The sequence below is a fragment of the Puma concolor genome, chromosome A3, assembly GCF_028749965.1.
Source record: "Puma concolor isolate L17-30 chromosome A3, mPumCon1.1.hap2, whole genome shotgun sequence".
NCBI lineage: Eukaryota > Metazoa > Chordata > Mammalia > Carnivora > Felidae > Puma > Puma concolor.
Window position 1 is genome coordinate 35,740,181 of NC_141669.1, and position 19,962 is coordinate 35,760,142.

At 42.3% G+C, this 19,962-nt stretch overlaps 1 protein-coding gene across 2 annotated transcripts in view; it reads left to right on the forward strand.

The window, feature by feature from the left end:
• STARD7 (StAR related lipid transfer domain containing 7) overlaps window positions 1-15,808 on the forward strand; it is a 27,746-nt gene extending 11,938 nt beyond the window's left edge. For both annotated transcript variants that reach the window (XM_025927367.2, XM_086700486.1), the window contains exons 3-8: window positions 127-176; window positions 1,651-1,761; window positions 1,842-1,924; window positions 2,367-2,466; window positions 11,431-11,515; window positions 12,369-15,808. In XM_025927367.2, the coding sequence (XP_025783152.1) occupies window positions 127-176; window positions 1,651-1,761; window positions 1,842-1,924; window positions 2,367-2,466; window positions 11,431-11,515; window positions 12,369-12,553 (614 nt within the window). In that variant the 3' untranslated portion in view covers window positions 12,554-15,808. The remainder of the gene's footprint in view (window positions 1-126; window positions 177-1,650; window positions 1,762-1,841; window positions 1,925-2,366; window positions 2,467-11,430; window positions 11,516-12,368) is intronic.
• The last annotated feature ends 4,154 nt before the right edge of the window (window positions 15,809-19,962 follow it).

The following is a 19,962-nucleotide window of genomic DNA, read 5'->3' on the forward strand; positions in this document are numbered from 1 at the left end:
GGTGCTCCTGAATCTGCCTTTTAAGATCTGTCTGTACTCTATAATTGGAATGCAATTAAGTGATAGGAATAAGGCAAGTGATGGAGATGTGGCATTAATCCCTTATTCTTTGTTATGTCATTCTAGTTTTTGGAACCTACACAGATGTGACACCCCGGCAGTTCTTCAACGTTCAGGTGAGTAAATTTTTCTTCCCAGATTTGGAGCTTCTAAGCCTGGAAATCCACTGCAAACTGTCCACATGAATAATTTTTTTAACTCCGAAGACATTGGCTTCAGTACATCTATTTTTGTATCCTTCTCCTGTCAAATAGCATCTAGGTAGACATTGGACTTACTCTTTGTCCAAGGGGATGAGACTGATTCTATCCTCTTACAGGGCTGTTGGGAAGATCAATTAGAGGAACGAATTGAATGTTTTTAGTATTTTATAAGGCGTTACAGTTATTTTTTCCTAAACAATTTAAGGGTAAGTTACATACGTGTCCCTTTATTCCGAGATCCTTCAGTGTGTATTTCCTAAAACTAGACATATTCTCCTAACTGTGGTGCCATTATGAAAGTCTCTAAATTTAACATTGATGCAGCTCTTATACTCTTTTTTTTTTTTTTTTTGGCAACTCTTCTACTCTTGTTTGTATTCCAGTTTTTATTTATTGACCCGATAATGTTCTTTACAGCATTTTCCTCTTGAGTGCAGATCCAATCAGGATTTAGTAATGTGGAATATTGCCACAGTGAAGCTATTTATTTAGTAAAGATGAAGAGTATTCAAAGACTCCTTTCTTCCTTGGGTGGAAATGTACGAAAAGGGGAGGTGGGATCACCTAGAGTTGTATAAAAAATTTTTTTTCCTTCTTGGATTTTTCACTGTTTTATCAGGCTTTCAGTAACTAATTAATGATTATAATACTCACTAATAATATGCAAGTGCTCACTTCCCCCCAAACACTGAATTTTGTTAATTTATATGGAGTTTTTGTTGAGTTTGGATGTGCATGATCTGTCTTATTTTGAAATTTCCTAGTTACAAGTGGTGCTAGAAATTTAAAAATACGCTGCCTGCATTTCTTTTTGTGAAGTGTTGCTCATACTTTTGGGCTTTTTGTCTGTTTAAATCTTTAAAAATTTGTTTTACCCTTGTACATTTGTATGTCACTACCTATTAAATTTTCCCTAAACATGTCTATCACAATATTTTTTTCTTATATTTTCCTTTGCTTTGCCTTTTTAAAAAAATATTTGAGAGAGAGAGAGCGCGAGCGGGGAGGGGCAGAGAGAGGATCCGAAATAGGCTCCATGCAGTCAGTGCAGAGCCTAACGTGGGGCTCGACCCCATGAACTATGAGATCATGACCTGAGCCAAAATCAAGAGTTGGTTGCTTAACTGACTGAGCCCCCCAGGCGCCCCTGTGCTTTGCCTTTCTTTAGTAAGATTCACTTTCAAGATAATGCTGTTGGCCTATAAGAAAGGATTTTGAAAGACTTGTCTAAAATAAACATAGCTGTGTTTTTCATACTTTGCCACTTTTAGGTCAGGTTTCCATTTCAGAATAAGATCCTTGGGTCAGAGGTCCAAGCATCTGGAGAAGTCTTCTGCAGCTTTGTTTTGAATTTCTTAGGTCTTGACAGTCTCTTTTCTTTCTACAGCTGGATACAGAGTATAGAAAAAAGTGGGATGCCCTGGTAATCAAGCTGGAAGTGATTGAGAGGGATGTGGTTAGTGGTTCTGAGGTTCTTCACTGGGTAACCCATTTTCCTGTGAGTATTTTCGTTACTATTTTTACTTTTATCACATCCATGTGAGGCAGAACACTAATTCTGCCTATTCTTTCCTTTAGTATCCAATGTATTCCCGGGATTATGTTTATGTTCGACGGTATAGCGTGGATCAGGAAAACAACGTGATGGTGTTGGTGTCACGGTATGTGTGGTTACTTGTGGCTCCTCCTGAGATCCTTTAGCTGTGTCCTTCATAGAAGTCTGGTGGGAGTTTGCATGGTCTTGTTAATAGGGGTGCTGCTAGGACCCCATCCATCCCAGCTAGAACACGAGTGGGCTTTGACTGGTGACAGTCTAGGAAGATAGAAGGGATGTAAGCTTTTCATTAAACCATTTCTTTAACCTTAATATTGATAATTAGAAAAATAAGTGCTTTTTTCTTCAACACAAAGGTTACAAAGCCTAGGAATCACCAAGGAAACTCACTTTGTTTTTAGAACTTAGTTTGTATTCATTCATCTTGGTGACTCTCTGTTTTATTTTAAAAATTAGAGTCAGCTTTTTAGATTTTCCCCTTAACTTTAGCTCTTACGCTGTTTTGTATGTAAACATTACTGAGTTTCCTTAACTTTTCTCCTTACCAGTGCTGTGGAGCACCCTAGTGTTCCAGAGTCTCCAGAATTTGTAAGGGTCAGATCATATGAATCCCAGATGGTTATCCGTCCCCACAAGTCATTTGATGAGGTGAGTTTTACATCATCCGAGAGATCATGTGTAGGTGCTATGGGATTTTCTCAAGGAATGCCTTTTGTCTGAACTGGGAAGGGCAATGGTTCTCAAACTTGGCATGCATCAGAGTCCACTGGAGCTTGTTAACATACAGTGCTGGGGTGTGGCCCAAGAATTCTCATTTTTAAGAGGTCCCAATGTGATACTGCTGGTTTGAGAACCATTGCTGTAGGGTGATAACACCTGGAAGATCCTCCAGGACAAAGTTCTGATGACCCACGATTCCTGTTTGTATGAGAGACAGGAGAAGACGACGGCCTGTTAGCGGCATTCTTTGGGAACTGAAGGAGCATCTTTTCCATCAAAATTTCACCACAGTGGGCAAAACATTTGAAACCTTTCTGGATTTCTGTTTCCTTATCTGTAAAATGAGAGGGTTAAAATAATGTTCTCAGCTTTCTTTAAAATTCTGTGACCTTTCTTTGAGAAGAATTTTTTTTTCAATGTAGGGAATTGCTTTTTTTTTTTGTCAAATCTATTGAGTTTACTACGTATTGATTCCAGTGGTTGCTGGTTTTAGTTGTATTTCACTTTACAATTAAAGGCTTTGTTTCTTTCCATTACTTTTATTTTTGAGCTGGATGAACTGTGTGTTAGTATGGTTTTGTTTTCAACAAGTTGTTCTATTTATACTGCCTGACGTGGGACTTTAAATATGACAGAAATGGTGGTTCACTTCAGTTAATGTGGTGATTGACTCTTTTTAACTGGGAGATCTGTGTGTTTACTTGTATACTATTTTTAGAACAGTATTTTTCAAACAGATTGCTACCCATTAGTGGAAGACAAAATTACTTTAGTGCATTATGACCAGCTAAAAAAAAAAAGAAAAGAAAAAATATACGGAGTAGAAATCATCTAAGTGTAAGCATATTTCATGAGACTTGTTTAGGTACATAAGGATGTATGAATGTGTGTGTATGAGGCTGAGAGAGAACTGGTTGCAGTGTAAAAAGTTTATTTACAGTGTGTTGTAGTTAAAAAGTCCTTTAGAACTTTAGAAAATAGAAAAGAAGTAGTAAGGCTACTTAGTGTCCATGGCTAGTTGCCTTTAGGAAGGGGAGCCTGGGTCAGGCTGGAGACCGTGTGGGAGACAGACTTAGGTCTCACTCTTTTCCTTTAAAATTTTAACCTTGCCCCCCCATATATTTCCTATTGGGAAAAAACTGACTTGAGTTCCAGCATTGCTACCTTTAGACACCATGACCATGAAATAGCCAGGGCATCGTTTAGCACCTAGCCGAGTGTGTTGTATCTAGCAGGGGCCCAGTAAATAATTTCTTTCAATTGGGGTGGGGGAACAATAGAGATTATCTATATAATTCTTTTAGTATATTGGTGGCAAGCTCTTATGAAAAAGGTAAGATTTGAGTGGGGTCTCTTGAAAAGGCAGACTGGATAGAGGAAAACAGGAAGCGCCCTGGGAGCAGACACGGCATGATTTATCAAAGACAAAGACAAAAATGAGCCATGAATAGGTTCAGAGACTCACCACTTAGAAAGGAAAGTTGAGATTAGGGAGGAGTGATAAGTTAACATTGACCATGTAGATAGAATACTTGAAAACCAGGCAGCTGCATTTGGACTTGGCAGATGGAAAATAGATCCTTGAGCCAAGGTATGGTGTTTTATTTGTTTTACTTTTATATGTATTTCAGATTTTCCCTAATTAAAAGATAAAGAGGGGCACCTGGGTGGCTTGGTCAGTTAAGCGTCTGACTTCGGCTCAGGTCATGATCTCACGGTCCGTGAGTTCGAGCCCCGCGTCAGGCTCTGTGCTGACAGCTCAGAGCCTGGAGCCTGTTTCAGATTCTGTGTCTCTCTCTCTCTGCCCCTCCCCTGTTCATGCTCTGTCTCTCTCTGTCTCAAAAATAAATAAATGTTAAAAAAAAAATTGAAAGATAAAGAAGTAGAAAGAATCATGTTGATGAACCTTCTGTATCCATTCCCAGCTCCAACAGTGATCAACTCATGGACAAACTTATTTTATCTATATCCTTTCTTGTCCCTTTTCCTGCTCTCCTGATTATTTTGAAACAGTTTCTTGCTTTACTATAGAAGAACCCATAGAAGAATTCTTCTATAGATATTTCAGTATTTATCTCAAAAAGAAAAAACATTTTTGAAAATATAACCTCAGTGTCATAATGATCCCTAATATCAAATAATCTAGTTAGTGTTCATATTTTCCTGATGGTCCATGAATTTTTTTGTAGTTGGTTTATTTGAATCAGGACTCAGTTGGCTCAGGTCATGATCTCCCAGTTGTGAAATGAAGCCCTGCGTCAGACTCCGTGCTGGGCATGGAGCCTGCTTTAAAAAAAAAAAAAAAGTTTGGGCACCTGGGTGGTGGCTCAGTTGGTTAAGTGTTGAGTCTTGGTTTTAGTTTTGGTTGAGTCTTTGGTTTCTGTCTCTGTCTCTCTCAAAATAAAAAAATAAATTAAAAAAAAGTAAATACCTTTTTTTTTTTTCTTATTTATTTTGAGAGAGCACGAGCTGGGAGGGTCAGAGAGGATCCCAAGCAGGCTCTTTGCTGTCAGTGTGGAGCCTGGCACAGGGCTTGAACTCATGAACCGTGAGATCATGACCTGAGCTGAAATCAAGAGTCGATGCTTGAGCCACCCAGGTGTGCCAAAAGATAATTGTTTTTTTTTTTTTTTTTTTAATGTTTATTCGCTTTTTGAGAGACAGAGTGTGAGCAGGGCAGGGGGCAGAGAGAGAGGGAGACATGGAATCAGAAGCAGGCTCCAGGCTCTGAGCTGTCAGCACAGAGCCTGACGTGGGGCTTGAACTCACAGACAAAAAATATGATTCAGACTCTAGACATTTGAAACTTGTTCATATTATCTCTTGAGTCTTTTGAAGTCAGTATGTTTCCCCTCTTTTTTTTTGTTTTTTGTTTTTGTTTTTTTTGTTTCTTCTTGTTGTTGCTGTTTTGCAATTATATTTGTTGAAGAAGCAGGGGTTTTTTGTCCTGGATCTTGATGATTGTATCTCCATAGTATCATTTAATGTGTTCCTCTGTCCCTGTCCCCTGCCTGTATTTCCTGGGTATTGGTAGTTACTGTTCAAACCTCAGGCTTGAACAGATTCAGGCTGGTTGGTTGTTTTGGGCAAGACCACTGTATCAGAAGCCAGTTGATGACTGTTTCTTTCTTTGTGAATTTAGAAATGATTGGTGATCATGGCTCAGATCCGTTATTTCATTAGGGGTATAACAAATTGCTGGTTTTGTAATTCCTTTATTTTTCTTCATTTATTTCCACTTATTAATTGAAACACATTAAGGTATTTTCCTCACCAACTGTTTGGTTTTCTATAGTGCACATAGGAAAGGGAAGTAAGAGAAATAGTTGATTTGTTCCTTTATTTATGAGTTTCAAAATAATGCATTGGTCCTTTCAACCAGGGATCCTCCAAAGGTAAAGTTTTTATTTTTTTCGTTATAGACAAATACCATTAGTCTTTGCTGTAGAAGAACTGATAGAAGACTTCTAATGCTATTTTAGGTTTTTTTTTTGTTTTTTTTTAATTCAAGTTAGTTAACATATAGTGTAATAATGATTTCAGGAATAGAAGTTAATGATTCATCACTTACATATAACACCCAGGGCGCATCCCAGCAAGTGTCCACCTTAATGCCCCTTGCTCATTTAGCCCATACCTCCCACCTAGTAGCACCCCACCAGCAACCCCCAGTTTGTTCTCTGTATTTAAGAGTCTCTTGGATGGTTTGTGTCCCTCTCTGTTTTTATATTATTTTTGCTTCTCTTCCCTTATGTTCATCTGTTTTGTATCTTAAATTCCACATATGAGTAAAATCCTAGGATATTTGGCTTTCTCTGCCTGATTTATTTCAAACAGCATAATACATTCTAGTTCCATCCACATTGTAGCAAATGGTAAGATTTCATTCTTTTTGATTGCCAGGTAATATTCCAGTGTGTGTGTGTGTGTCTGTCTGTCTCTGTGTATCATAGCTTCTTTATTCATTAGTTGATGGACATTTGAGCTCTTTCCATACTTTGGCTATTGTTAATAGTGCTGCTATAAACATTGGGGTGCATGGCCCCCCTTCAAATCAGCACTCCCATATCTTTTGGATAAATACCTAGTAGTGCAATTGCTGGGTTGTAGGGTAGTTCTATTTTAAATTTTTTGAGGACCCTCCACACTTTTCCAGAGTAACTACATCAGTTTGCATTCCTACCAGCAGTGCAAAAGGGTTCCCCTTTCTCCACATCCTTGCCAGCATCTGTTGTTGCCTGAATTTTTAATTTTAGCAATTCTAAATGGTGTGTGGTGGTATCTCCTTGTGGTTTTGATTTGTATTTTCCTGATGATGAGTAATGTTGAGCATTTTTTCATGTGTCTGTTAGCCATCTGGAGGTCTTCTTTGGAGAAGCGTCTATTCATGTCTTTTGCCCATTTCTTCACTGGATTATTTGCTTTTTGGGTGTTGAGTTTGAGAAGTTCTTTATAGATTTTGAATACTAACTGTTTATCTGATCTGTTATTTGCAAATATCTTCTCCCATTCCACTGGTTACCTTTTAGTTTTGCTGATTGTTTCCTTTGCTGTGTAGAAGCTTTTTGTCTTGAGGGTAGTTCTTTCAGTTTTTAAACATGTTTGGTTAGTTTTAACCTATTGCAGTTATTCTTTTTCTTTTTTTCAGTTTGTTTATTTTGAGAGAGAGGTGCGAGCAGGGGGGAGGGGCAGAGAGAGGGAGAGAGAGAATCCGAAGCAGGCTCTAAGCTCTTAGCACAGAACCCAGTGTAGGGCTTGAACCCATGAACTGCAAGATCATGACCGGAGTTGAAATCAAGAGTTGGATGCTTAACTGACTGAGCCACTCAGGTGCCCCTACAATTATTGATACTCAGATTTGTCCCAATTTTGGCCATTAGGGGCCTCATCTTCCTGGCTTGAATCCTTTTGACTTGACCTCAGGGGTTCTTTTGTTTTCTGCTGTTATAAGATATCCTAGGTTCATCTTGTATAGGTTTATCTGTAAACCTGAAATTAGCATTTCTTTAGGGAGTCCTGGTTCCTTTTAAGAAAATGTCATTTATTTTTTTATTTTTTTATTTTTTTCAACGTTTATTTATTTTTGGGACAGAGAGAGACAGAGCATGAGCGGGGGAGGGGCAGAGAGAGAGGGAGACACAGAATCGGAAACAGGCTCCAGGCTCTGAGCCATCAGCCCAGAGCCCGACGCAGGGCTCGAACTCACGGACCGCGAGATCGTGACCTGGCTGAAGTCGGACGCTTAACCGACTGCGCCACCCAGGCGCCCCAAGAAAATGTCATTTAAATACCAGGATTTGGGGGTGATGACTGGCTCAGTCAGTAGAGCATGTGATTCTTGATCTCAGGGTTGTAAGTTCAAGCCCCAGGTTTGGTATAGGGATTACTTGAAAATAAAATCTTTAAAAATAAATAACCAGAATTTGGTTTCTAGGAGTAATAGCTATTGGTTTGCTCATTGTTTTTAGGTCTTTTCAGAAGATAGAACTAAGTAATAAATTTTACTTGTTTGTTTTAAAGATAAATCTTAAATACATGCCAATACTTTTAATTCAAATTTCAGACTGGAGAGTTGTTTATTATTTTGTGTCTTACATCTATCATCTTTTCCCATGATGAGAAATTCAGTTCTTACCACTCCAAACATAACTACTCATTTGCTTTAACCTGAAATATACACAACAGCTTCAGAGTAATACCGCAAAGATCACCAATAATGTGATGATTTTAAATTTGTGTATATATATATTTTTATCCTTAGGGTATGTACACAGGGTACAAAATAATTGAGTTTTAAAGTTACTTGAGAGGCACCTGGGTGGCTCAGTCAGTTAAGCATCCAAATTCGGCTTGGTTCATGATCTTGTGGTTTGTGGGTTTGAGCCCATGTCATCTCTCTGCTGTCAGCGTGAGCCCGATTTGGATCCTCTGTCCCTTTCTCCATCTGCCCCTCCCCCACTCTCTCTCTCTCAAAAAATAAACATTAAAAAAAAGTTTTTTATTACGTTTGTTTATTTTTGAGAGGCAGAGAGAGGGCATGAGTGGGGGAGGGGCAGAGAGAGAGACACACACAGAATCCAAAGCAGGCTCCAGGCTCTGAGCTGTCAGCCCAGAGCCCGACGCGGGGCTCGAACCCATGAACCGTGAGATCATGACCTGACCCAAAGTCGGTCATTCAACCGACTGAGCCACCCAGGCGCCCCCAAAAATAAACACTTAAAGTTATTTGAAATAGGTGTTCTCTTTGTGATTGTTCTTACTGACTCAGTTTGTAGTTGGGTTCCCTGTTTTCTACTTTACTTTTGATTTTTAGATACAGCTTTTTAAACTTAATTTTGTTTTATTAAATTATGAAAAAAATTTGTTTTTCCAAAGTGAAATTTATCAATAACTAGAGTGATTTTGCTTATATCCCTGTACCTTCCACCCAGTTCCTTCCTTCTTCTTATGGGTAATCATTGTTTTTGGTTTCCTTTTAAAACACAAGTAGTGGTGGATGAGAACCTGGGTCTCTTGACTTCTCAGCCCAAGTGTTTTATGGGAAGAATAAAGTCTTTTATATATATTAACTAATTTAGTCTTCTAGCCAACTTTGTGGTGGGTACTCTTACTTTTTCCACCGTACAGGTTTTACCTTTCCCTTCTCTTTACTTCCATAGTATTCATCTGTATCTCTGTTACGGCATCTATTCTGTTAATTGAAAGCTCCTGAGGGCAGGGACTAGCACATTTTTGTTTGCTCTGTCATACCCAGCACAGTGCCAATCACAGCAGACATTCAATATGTATTGAGTAAACGAATAAAAGATTAAACAGTCCATTCAGGAAAAAAAAGAACTTTGGTGTAAAAGCATGGGAATTTAGGGGCACCTGGGTGGTTTAGTCAGCTGAGCATCCCACTTTGGCTCAGGTCATGATTTCATGGTTTGTGAGTTCAAGCCCTGCATCGGGCTCTCTGCTGTTGGAGCAGAGCCTGCTTGGGATCCTTTGTCTCCGTCTCTCTCTTCGCCTCCCCTGCTTGTGCTCGCTCGCTCTCTCTCTCAAAAATAAATACATAAACATTTTAAAAAATTGGTTTAAAAAAAAAAAAAACATGGGAATTTAAAGTTGTAGTTCTGCCACCTGGAGTTGTGGCCACTCTGCTTTAAAAAGTACAGACATAGGAGCACCTGGGTGGCTCAGTGGTTAAGCGTCCGACTTCAGCTCAGGTCATGATCTTACGGTTCCTGAGTTGGAGTCCCATGTCAGGCTCTCTGCTGTCAGCACAAAGCCTGCTTCAGATCCTCTCTGTGCCTCTCTCTCTGCCCCTCTCCTGCTCACGCATGTACTCTCTCTCTAAAAAATAAACATTAAAAAAAAGTGCGACATAAGAACGGTTATCTCTTACCCCTTTGGATGGAGTATGATCGGTTACTTCTCCTAGGATCAGGACACTTGTAAATCTCCTTAATTTCCTGTCCTTCACTGGAGTTAGGCAATGAGAGTGCTGAGCCAAAAAGAGTGGTGGGTGCAAGGGCCCTGCAGTCAGAATTCTGGGTTCATCTTAGCTGTCATTGAGTATGTGGGTAACCTTGGGCAAAGCTCCTTTTTGCTCAGTTTCCCCCCCTATAAAATGGGGTAACAGTATCTACATTATAAGTTGAAATAGTTCCTGGCACACCATTAAGTGGTCTATAAAGGTTTGCTGGTAGTAGTAGCAGCAGCAGCAGCAGCAGTGTGGCACAGTTTATATCATTTTAAAAATAATTTTTAAAAATTAAAAAAAATTTTTTTACATGTATTTATTTTTGAGAGACAGAGCACAAGTGGGCGAGGGGCAGAGAGAGAAGGAGACACAGAATCCAAAGCAGGCTGCAGGCTCTGAGCTGTCAGCACAGAGCCTGATACGGGGCTCGAAAACTGTGAGATCATGACCTGAGCCGAAATTGGATGCTTAACCGACTGAGCCCCCCAAGCACCCCCGGGAGTTTTTTTTTAATGTTTATTCTTGAGAGAGAGAGACAGAGCACAAGTGGGGGAGGGGCAGAGAGAGGGAGACGTGGACTCCGAAGCAGGATCCAGTGTCCGAGCTGTCAGCACAAAGCCCGATGCAGGGCTAGAACCCATGAACCACGAGATTATGACCTGAGCCAAAGTCGGACACTTCACCAACTAAGCCACCCAGGCGCCCCAGAGTTTGTATCCTTTTGATAAAGATTAGGACCTTTAAACATTTTGGGATATGTGTTGGGATTTTCAAAACCACTCCCAAAATTCACAGGAAGGACTCCTAGGACTCAGCATGTAATTGTACTCATGACTAAGATTCATTATATAGTCATGTAGTAAGGATACGCAGCTGGATCATAAGGGAAGAGACAGGCAGAGTCTGAAGGAATCCATGTGGAGGCTTCCTCTTGCTGTCTCCCGTGAAGGAGAGCACATTCTTCTAGCAACAAAAACATAGCAACAGGTATGTGATGTTTCTGCCCAGAGAAGCCCATTAGAGACTCAGCACCCAAGATTTTTATTCAGGGCTGGTCACATAGGGATCCTCTGCATAGCACATACCAAAATTCCAGATGTCCCCAGAAGGAAAACAGGTGTTTAGCGCAAACTGTATGATTGTTTGCACAAACAGACAAGACACACAGGGAGTCACCCTTACACTTAACTGTTGACTGGGAATACTCCGGGAGCCGAGTTCCCGGACACCACCCGAGGGCCAACCTTGTAGGGTGGCCCTTCTACGAATGGCAACCTCTGAGGTCTTCAGTATTAACGCTTTTCTGCGCAGGGTAAAAAATGACACTGTCTGCCCCAGAGTCCGATCATGATCATTCTGGGGTACTGGATATGGAAGCTATGGTGGGTAATTCAGGTATCATTATTTTTGCTGTACTTCTTTTTCAGAATGGCTTTGACTACTTGTTGACCTACAGTGACAATCCCCAGACTGTGTTTCCTCGCTACTGCGTTAGTTGGATGGTTTCCAGTGGTGAGTGGGCACTTGTATACAGGGCCTGGAACCTGGGCTGAGCATTTTGTTTTTCTCTAGCTCTTAATGGCAAGCAAGATTAGTGCTTGTCTCATGGGAGCACTGTTGGAGAAATTAAATATCTTTCCTGGTCCATTCTTGAATACTATGAAGACATTGAAGCCTCCAGCTGGGGTTCAGAGGGATGAGAGTTAGGGAGTCCCTGAAAGCAACATGTGCGTGCCCAGAAGGGAGTTTTAAGAACAGTTGCTTAGCTTTTATTCCTTAAATATGGACTGTGTATGTTAATGTGTTAACAATTTTTTTCTTTTTAGATAGTGTTGGAGGCCATACAATCTGGTGGAAAAAATGTGGTAGTTATAGGACAGTAACCTTGAGAAAGGGGCTACCATGTATCTTGACAAAGGCTACATATCACAGCTGTAACTGTACCTTTTTCTTCCAATTCCTTGTTTTAAAAAGCATCCTCATGTGATTTTCTTTCTTTTGCTTCTCTGTAGGCAGCTTCTAATACCTCAGGGGGAGAATGGAGAGATTAGGTGTTTGTGTTTGATATTTGTCTAAATAAAATTGGCAGATAATTAGGCTATGCTACTGATAAGCGGTGTTTTAATCACCTAAAAGCCTTATGCGGCTTGATCAGTACCCCTTTCCAAAGGATCTCCGAGGTCATGGATTGTTTTCACTCTGTATACATTTTAGGAGGCAGCTGTCACTCACAGGTTGTTGATTAGGCTGTGATCTCTATAAGAAAGGAATTTGGCCCCTACCATGAAAGAAATAGGGCCTTCTAATTTTGAGCCTATTGTCAGTTTGTATTTCAGCCTACCCAGATTTTCCTCTCTCCCACCAGGCATGCCAGATTTCCTGGAGAAGCTGCACATGGCCACTCTGAAAGCCAAGAACATGGAGATCAAAGTAAAGGACTATATCTCATCTAAGCCTCTGGAAACGGGTAGTGAAGCCAAGGCTACCACCCCGTCTTCAGAGCGGAAGAATGAGGGTAGTTGTGGCCCTGCCCGGATCGAGTACGCTTGAAGGGTTTTGGGATAAGAAGGGACAGGCTGCTTTTAGCCCTGTCTCAGTTCCTTATCTGCTACAGAATGGGGACATGTATTAGAAAGCGTCTGCTGTAACCACCAGTGCAGGATGACTCAATAACTGGTGTCCGATTTCATTCAGAGCCCTTATTGCTCTTTATCAAAACAGGAGGAATCATCCATGAGGGCGTTGTCATATTCTCAGGCCCAGCATTTTGAAATTCAGTATTTCATTGAGCTAATCTGGAACAAACCTCTCACCTCAGGCCAGAAGGGGACAACTTCTTTTCGCTTCCTGAGTAGTTTCCTCTGCCAACATTCCAGTTCTCACCATCGGTTCTGCAGCGCTTGGGATTTCCTTCAGTTCTGAAGGTCCAGCTGGAAAGTACAGTTGGCCAGTTGAGTCTTCAATGAGGGGTCATTGGGAGTGCTCTTGGTAACAGTCCTAGTGTTGAATGGATGTGAACTATTGCTTGGCAGTGTAAGTGCCTTGTCCTCACCCTGCTTCTATCTTTAGGGACATCAAGTTTGTACCAAGGAATTTCTGCCTCCCAAATACCACCCCATTGACTCGCCATCCCCCAAAGCAGTTTCCTTTGCATTGACCAGTTCTTCTCTATTCATGCCCTATATTAATTTGGATCATCGCCTCCTTCCTTAGTCCATTTATCAAGAACACTGGGAAATGAATCCTTTCAGATGGTAGCTTTCTGTGTCATCAGTGTTTTGATAGGGTCAATGGTGATGCTCAAAATATCACAGGTTTTGGGGTTTTTTTTTTTTTTTAACCTTTGTGTCAAAACGTAGGAATTGGGAACTTGAGTAGGATTTCTCCATAGTCCTACTGTATAGAAAACACCATTTTGATTCAGGCATTATTTTTCACACTTCAGGTTTGACTGGATGCTGAGGACTTGTCCATCTTGGAAGGCTAAAGGCAGAGGAATGGGGGTTGGGCCACTCCCTTGGAGCTCTCAGAGCTGTAGACAAGCTGTGTGTGAAGAAATAGATGTAATCTTGCCCCAAATACTGATATAATGGGGATGTGGTTTATGTGACCCTTTTGTTCCTCTGCAAAGTTTTTCCTCCTCTTTTCAGAGTTAAAACGAAAGCAAACTACACTGTTTGGGTAAAGTCACAATCAGATGGTATCAGTTTGGCCTGGCTGATTTTGCTTATGGTCCTGCTGCAATCTGACAGAATAGGGATCAAGTTTTAAATACTCCCTTGTCTTTTTTCCGTAGAATTTAAACGGCTGGATTTTCCCCTTTTTTCCTACTTGGCTACCCTTTTGTGTTGTTGAAAAGGGGATCTAAGCCTCACATTGACTCAAACCTCTGGACATTTTTGTTGCCTGTTAAGTTTTGTGCCAAGGAAATAACTGCCCCCGTGTTTCATGTCTTGCCTTCTCTGAGTCATTGGCAGAACAGAGAGATGTGTTGAGTATCTCCAGCTTCTTTTCGTTGATCATTTCTCTCTTCTCATCCCCAGGACTTCACAGAAGCCAGGGAAAAGCTCCCTGGGCTATGTCTGAACTTAGCGCCTGTGATTGTTGGGGCATGGATGGTGGTGTGGGCAAGAGTGTGTGAGTGCACAGGTGTTAAGGAGCTACGTGTTGCTCATGTTCCTATTTTTGGCAACTTGACCCTATACTTGGGGTCAGTCTGTACAGTTACTTATGTCATTGTAATGATTTCACTTCTAACTGTGACATTTTTATCAAATGTGTGAATAAATACATAAAGATTGGTACAAGAGTGTTTGTCTTTGGACATGTGGTGGTGGGAAATCTTGTGTATTGGGCTTATGGTTTCTTCCTGATCAGAAAGTTGGAGTGTTTCTACTTAGGGTTGGCACATGGAAGCAGCAAGGTGTGGTCTGGGTAGGGGCTAACACAGAGCTAACCACCTTGCCTTGATTATGAGCCCTTTCCAGGTAGCCAGTTTGGCAAATGAAAACAAACCACCTGTTTCCACTTCGTTGTCTTGATCTACTCACCATCTCCTTTGCTTTTAAGGAAGGATCAACTTGAGGAAACAGTGTTTGAGCTTTGCTGACAGTGAAACTTGGGAGGGAGCAAGGAAAGGAGGAAAGGATTTGAGGAAGCCAGGTTTAGTGCGGGAGGCAGACCGGGACTTTGGCTGGAGAGGGAGGGTGGTGAGTTCAAACCCCACTTGGCCTGGTGGGAAGTAGGGTCACACAAGCAGTTCTGCTAGAGTGTAAATTTGTTGCAAGGCGATGGATAGATCGGAGACACTTAAGAGCGTAACGTGAACTTTGAGTTTATGTGTGATTCTGCCTGTGGGAAACACTACGTGAACACAAATGTACACCTGAAACATTAAGGCTCTTTTCTCCAAATTGTTCGGAGGTAATCACTGGAAAGCCATGCCTGCTTGTAGACTACTTGTTAGGTGTTGTATGCTTATGGGTGCACATGTGTTTTTATAATCAGTTTGGAGAGTTGGTGACTCTGGCCTCCGCCCTGCTGCAGAGGCCCCTACACGTGGCATCCTTGACATCGTTCTCCAGATTCTGCATTAACACTTCCACTGAGAAGCATTTGAGTTCTTACAGAAAGCAACATTTCCATTGTTGGACAGTTCTAGCTTTCAGGAAGTCCTTTATGTTGAGACTAAACGTGCCACCTCAGCGTCTACCAGAATCAGTGGGTCAAGCCCTGTCTTTGGAACAACACAAGGAAAACATTTCCATGGGATAGTACTTCACATTCTTGAAGACAGTGCTCATGTGACCTTTACCCTTCCCCAGGTTTTCTGTTGCTAGCAGCTTCAAAAATCCTTCCAACTCTTTATTATGAAAATGTTTGAAAAATTGAAAAATAATAAAACTTTGTATGCCCTCCCCCTACCTTTGCTGGTTGTTAACTTATTATGGTGTGTGCTTTGTCTTTATATATAAATACACTTTGCTGTGGACTGAACTGTCTCCCTAAAATTCACGTGCTGAAAGTCCTTATGCCCAATGTGATAGTATTGGAAATGGGGCCTTTGGGAGGTGATTTGAATGAGATGAGGTCATGAGGGTGGAACCCTCCATGAACGGATCTGTCCCCTTATGAGAAGAGACCCCAAAGGTTTGCTTGTTCTCCCCTTCCACCGTTGTGCAGACAACAAGGTAGCCTGGCAAGCTAGGGGAGAGTGTTCTCACCAGGAACAGGATTGGCCAGCATCTTGAGCTTGGACTTTTAACCTGCATAACTGTAAGAAATAAAGTTCTGTTGTTTAAGCTACCCGGTCTATGGTATTTTGTTCTGGTAGTCTGAGTAGTTTTCATGACCATTTGAAAATAAGTTTCAAACATCATATTTCACCCCTAAACACTTGAGTATGCTTTTTTTTTTACAGTGATGTTCTTTGTAACCACACTAACCAGTAGCACAGAGAATGTAATATCTAATAACTCACTCCATATTAAAATTTCCCCAGTTGTCTCCCCCCTCCCCCCCGCCAGTGACTTAACAGTACCTCCCCCAAATCCAGGATCCAGTTAAATATCGAGTGTTGTGTTAGTCAGTAGCCAAGTAGCTAAGTCAACGGTAGCCTGCCCTTTGTAATGTAGCTTTCTGGGTGCTTCAGATGTAGTGCAGTGGTTCTCAAACTCGAGCTTTGAAAACTCCGTGCCAGGATCTCACCCCAGACCAATTACATCAGAATTGCTGAGGGTGTAAGTATGGAATGTTAAAGCAATCAGAAGGATTAAAAATAGGCTGCAATCTCCCTTGATCTGCACACTTCTAATCCAGGCAAAGGTGTCATTAACTTGTCACCAGTCTTGTCACACTGTTGGCTTAGGTTGGGCTTGGGATCAGCTAATAATAGCCACCATTACTGAGCACTCACGGTGCCGGATACCATGCTTCATGCATTCATGCAAGATCTCTAATCCTGCTACAGCCCTGTGAGTATGTAGCTATCCTTGTCGTATAAGGAAGGAAATGGCATCAGAGGTTAAGGAATCTTCTTGCTCAAGGTTACACCGGAAGTGACGGCCAGGATGCAGACCTAGCTTTGACCTCTCCAAAGACCCCTCCAGCAGCATGTCTTCACACTTAGTTTCTCATAAATACTGTCCTGCTTGATTCCTTCCCAGGGTGGCTGACTTCTTTTGGAACCTGGATCATAGGCTTTCTTTTTATCTGTTCTTGTTAACTTTTACATGGCTTAAGCCTCCCCTTTACCCACTAGTTCCACCATCCAATTGCTGATTGTTCGGTGATGCTCTTTCTGGGAGTATCAGAAGCATAAATATTGGAGTGTCTGACTTGATTTCGGCTCAGGTCACGATCTCTCGTTTCATGGGTTTGAGCCCCGCCTTGGGCTCTGCACTGACAGTGTGGAGCCTGCTTGGGATTCTTTCTCTCTCTGCCCTTCCCCTGCGTGTGTGCTTGCATGCTGTCTCTCGCACCCTCTCTCAAAAAGAAGCATAAATGAAATTTCTATCTTGGAAACTTAATATATACCACTACAATGACATATGGGTTAATAAAGGGATAGGGGTGGTATTCTTGGGGGCATCTTAGGGTAGCATTTTCTAAAAATAGTTCCAAAGTAACCAATCTCTGTGCTCAGCATGGGAGCACAGGAGTCTGGAAATTTTCCTTTAACAATGAAAGTACTCTTCATAAAATCTGAGAATTCTGATTTCTCATAAACTTGAAAGAGTTAAAATTTACGGCACGTGGATGGAAGGGATTTTTTTTTTTTTTTAAGATTTTATATGTAAAGTAATCTCTACGCCCAACCTGGGCTCTGGGGCTGGAAGTCACAACCCCAGGATGAAGAGTTGCAGGCTCCACTGACTGAGCCAGCCAGGTGCCCCTGGAAGTGATCTTAGTGTACAATGTATTTGTTCCTACAGACCTCAGTGGATACTTGCAGAGCATCATTCTAAAAGAAACCCCAGGCCACACACTGTCAGTTACTTTTAATAACCTCATGGTTGATTCTGTTCCACAAGTGCACTTAAAATTTTTTTCAGATAACTTAGAAATGACCTAACTTTAGCATCCACTTTTAAGGAGCCCGACCACCCCTAAAAAGGTAGGGTGGGTGTTTGAAAGTACTAATATTGATGTTTTTACGGTTTATGCATTTTTTCGTGATCTTAAGACTCTGCTATGTGTGTGCGTTAGGATTATGTTAAGCCTTCAGGGACAGAAACCCACAATATGGCTGAAACCAAACTAACAACGTTCTCTTGTGAACATAGTCCAGTGCTGGTAGTTCCAGACCCAGGCTCCTGCTGTCTTGTCCCACCTTCAACATGAGAATGGTACACTGTTAACATCTGAATCTCTGAGGGTGAGACCCAAGCATTGTGTTATATTTGTGTGACTGTTTTCCCTAAAATGTGGCGCCCAGGACTGGACCTGACTCTGTTCCCCGGCAGGTGAGCACCCTGAGGACCGGGACTCTGTCTGCTCATTACCTGTTGAGTCACTGCCTGGGAGGGGCCTGCTCTCCCACCAGCCGCCATGTCTGTGTTTTGCTGGTGGGAAGGAGGGGAGGGGGAAAGAGAATGTCCCTTCCCTTGAGGACACTTCCCAGAATGCCACACCATTTCTGCTTATAGACCAGTAACCAGAACTTCATCAAAAGACCATACCCAGCTGTTGAGGAGTAGTCGCTCCTTGGAGCCGCCAAATGTCCCTTTTTGCAAGGAACCAGTCATATCAGATTAGAGGCCTTCTCTGTTCAAGTAAAACCTCATCTCTTTTTTTAACCTGTTTAAAAAAAATGTTTATTGAGGGGACCCCTGGGTGGCTCAGTTGGTTAAGCGTCCGACTTCAGCTCAGGTCATGATCTCACAGCTCGTGGGTTCGAGACCCGGATTGGGCTCTGGGCTGACAGCTCAGAGCCTGGAGCCTGCTTTAGATTCTGTGTGTCCCTCTCTCTCTGCCCCTCCCTCACTCACGTCCTGTCTCTCTCTCTCTCTCTCTCTCCCTCAAAAATAATAAACATTAAAAAAAATTTTTTTTAAATGTTTATTATTTTTGAGGGAGAGAGAGAGCGAGCGCAAGCGTGAACGAGCACACAATAGGGGGAGGGGCAAGGAGAGGGGGACAGAGGATCCAGAACAGGTTCCATGCTGACAGCACAGAGCCTGATGTGGGGCTCGAACTCAGGAACCACAAGATCATGACCTGACCCGAAGTTGGACCTTTAACTGACTGAGCCACCCAGGAGCCCCAACCTTTTTTTTTTTTTCTTTTTCTTTTTAAGTAAACTCTACCCCCAACACGGGGCTCAAACTCACCACCCTGAGATCTAGAGTCACGTGCTGTACCGACTAAGCCGGCCAGGTGCCCCTAGTGTAACCACCTCTTAACCTAATTAATTACATCTGCAATGGCACTGTTTTCAAATATAAGGTCACATTCTGTGGTCTGGGGGCTAGGACTTCAAGATATGAATTCTGAGGGGAAACAATTTAATCTCTAACAAGGGTAAATTACAGAGAACTCAATGTAAGAATGACTTTTCAAAAGAAATGGCCCTGTATGGAGTCCAGAAAGACTCCCCAGCCTGGGCAGGGTCACCTGTCCTGCAGCTTCAGTGTGGCAGCAGCAGGGGGCAGGGCTGCACCGCCTGCTGGGAGCCTCTTCTCTGTTTGCCCTTGGCTGCTGGAAGGATTTTACATCTCATAAAAGCCAACAGTTCAATGTGGGTCTATTTGGGCACCACTCCCCCTCCCTCAAAGCTTTGATGGACATCAAGACCTATGAATAAATGAGAGAGGAAGTAGGTCGGATGACCACAACCTGTGTGGGTGTATATAATAAGTTGGGAAGACGAGGCTGAGGGCCAGTGGGAGATTCATAGGCTCCCTGCCTAGTGACCAAGGGTTTGTGCAAGGGAAAGAGAGAGAGGTGGGGATAAAGAGGCAGTGGCTTTGATTTGCTGCTTCTTCCCTGACAGCCTGTGGCCAGTCCAGCCCCCGCTCTAAGGAGTTAGGTGCTGACTTCGGGCGCCAGCCAGAACCGATGGGCTAAGCAGAGGACCCCGTCCTCCTGTTATAATTCCTGCATTTCCTGTTATAATTCTTTTCTTTAAAAAAAAATTTATTTTTAGTGTATTTATTTATTTTGAGAGAGAGAGAGAGAGAGAGAGAGCGAGCACTAGGGGAGGGGCAAAGAGAAGGAGAGACAGAATCCCAAGCAGGCTCCTTGCTGTCAGCACAGAACCCAATGCAGGGCTTGAACTCACGAACCTTGAGCTCATGACCTGAGCTGAGATCAAGAGTCAGATGCTTAACCGACTGAGCCACCCAGGTGCCCCTTCCCTTCCCTTCCCTTCCCTTCCCTTCCCTTCCCTTCCCTTCCCTTCCCTTCCCTTCCCTCCCCTCCCCTCCCCTCCCCTCCCCTCCCCTCCCCTCCCCTCCCCT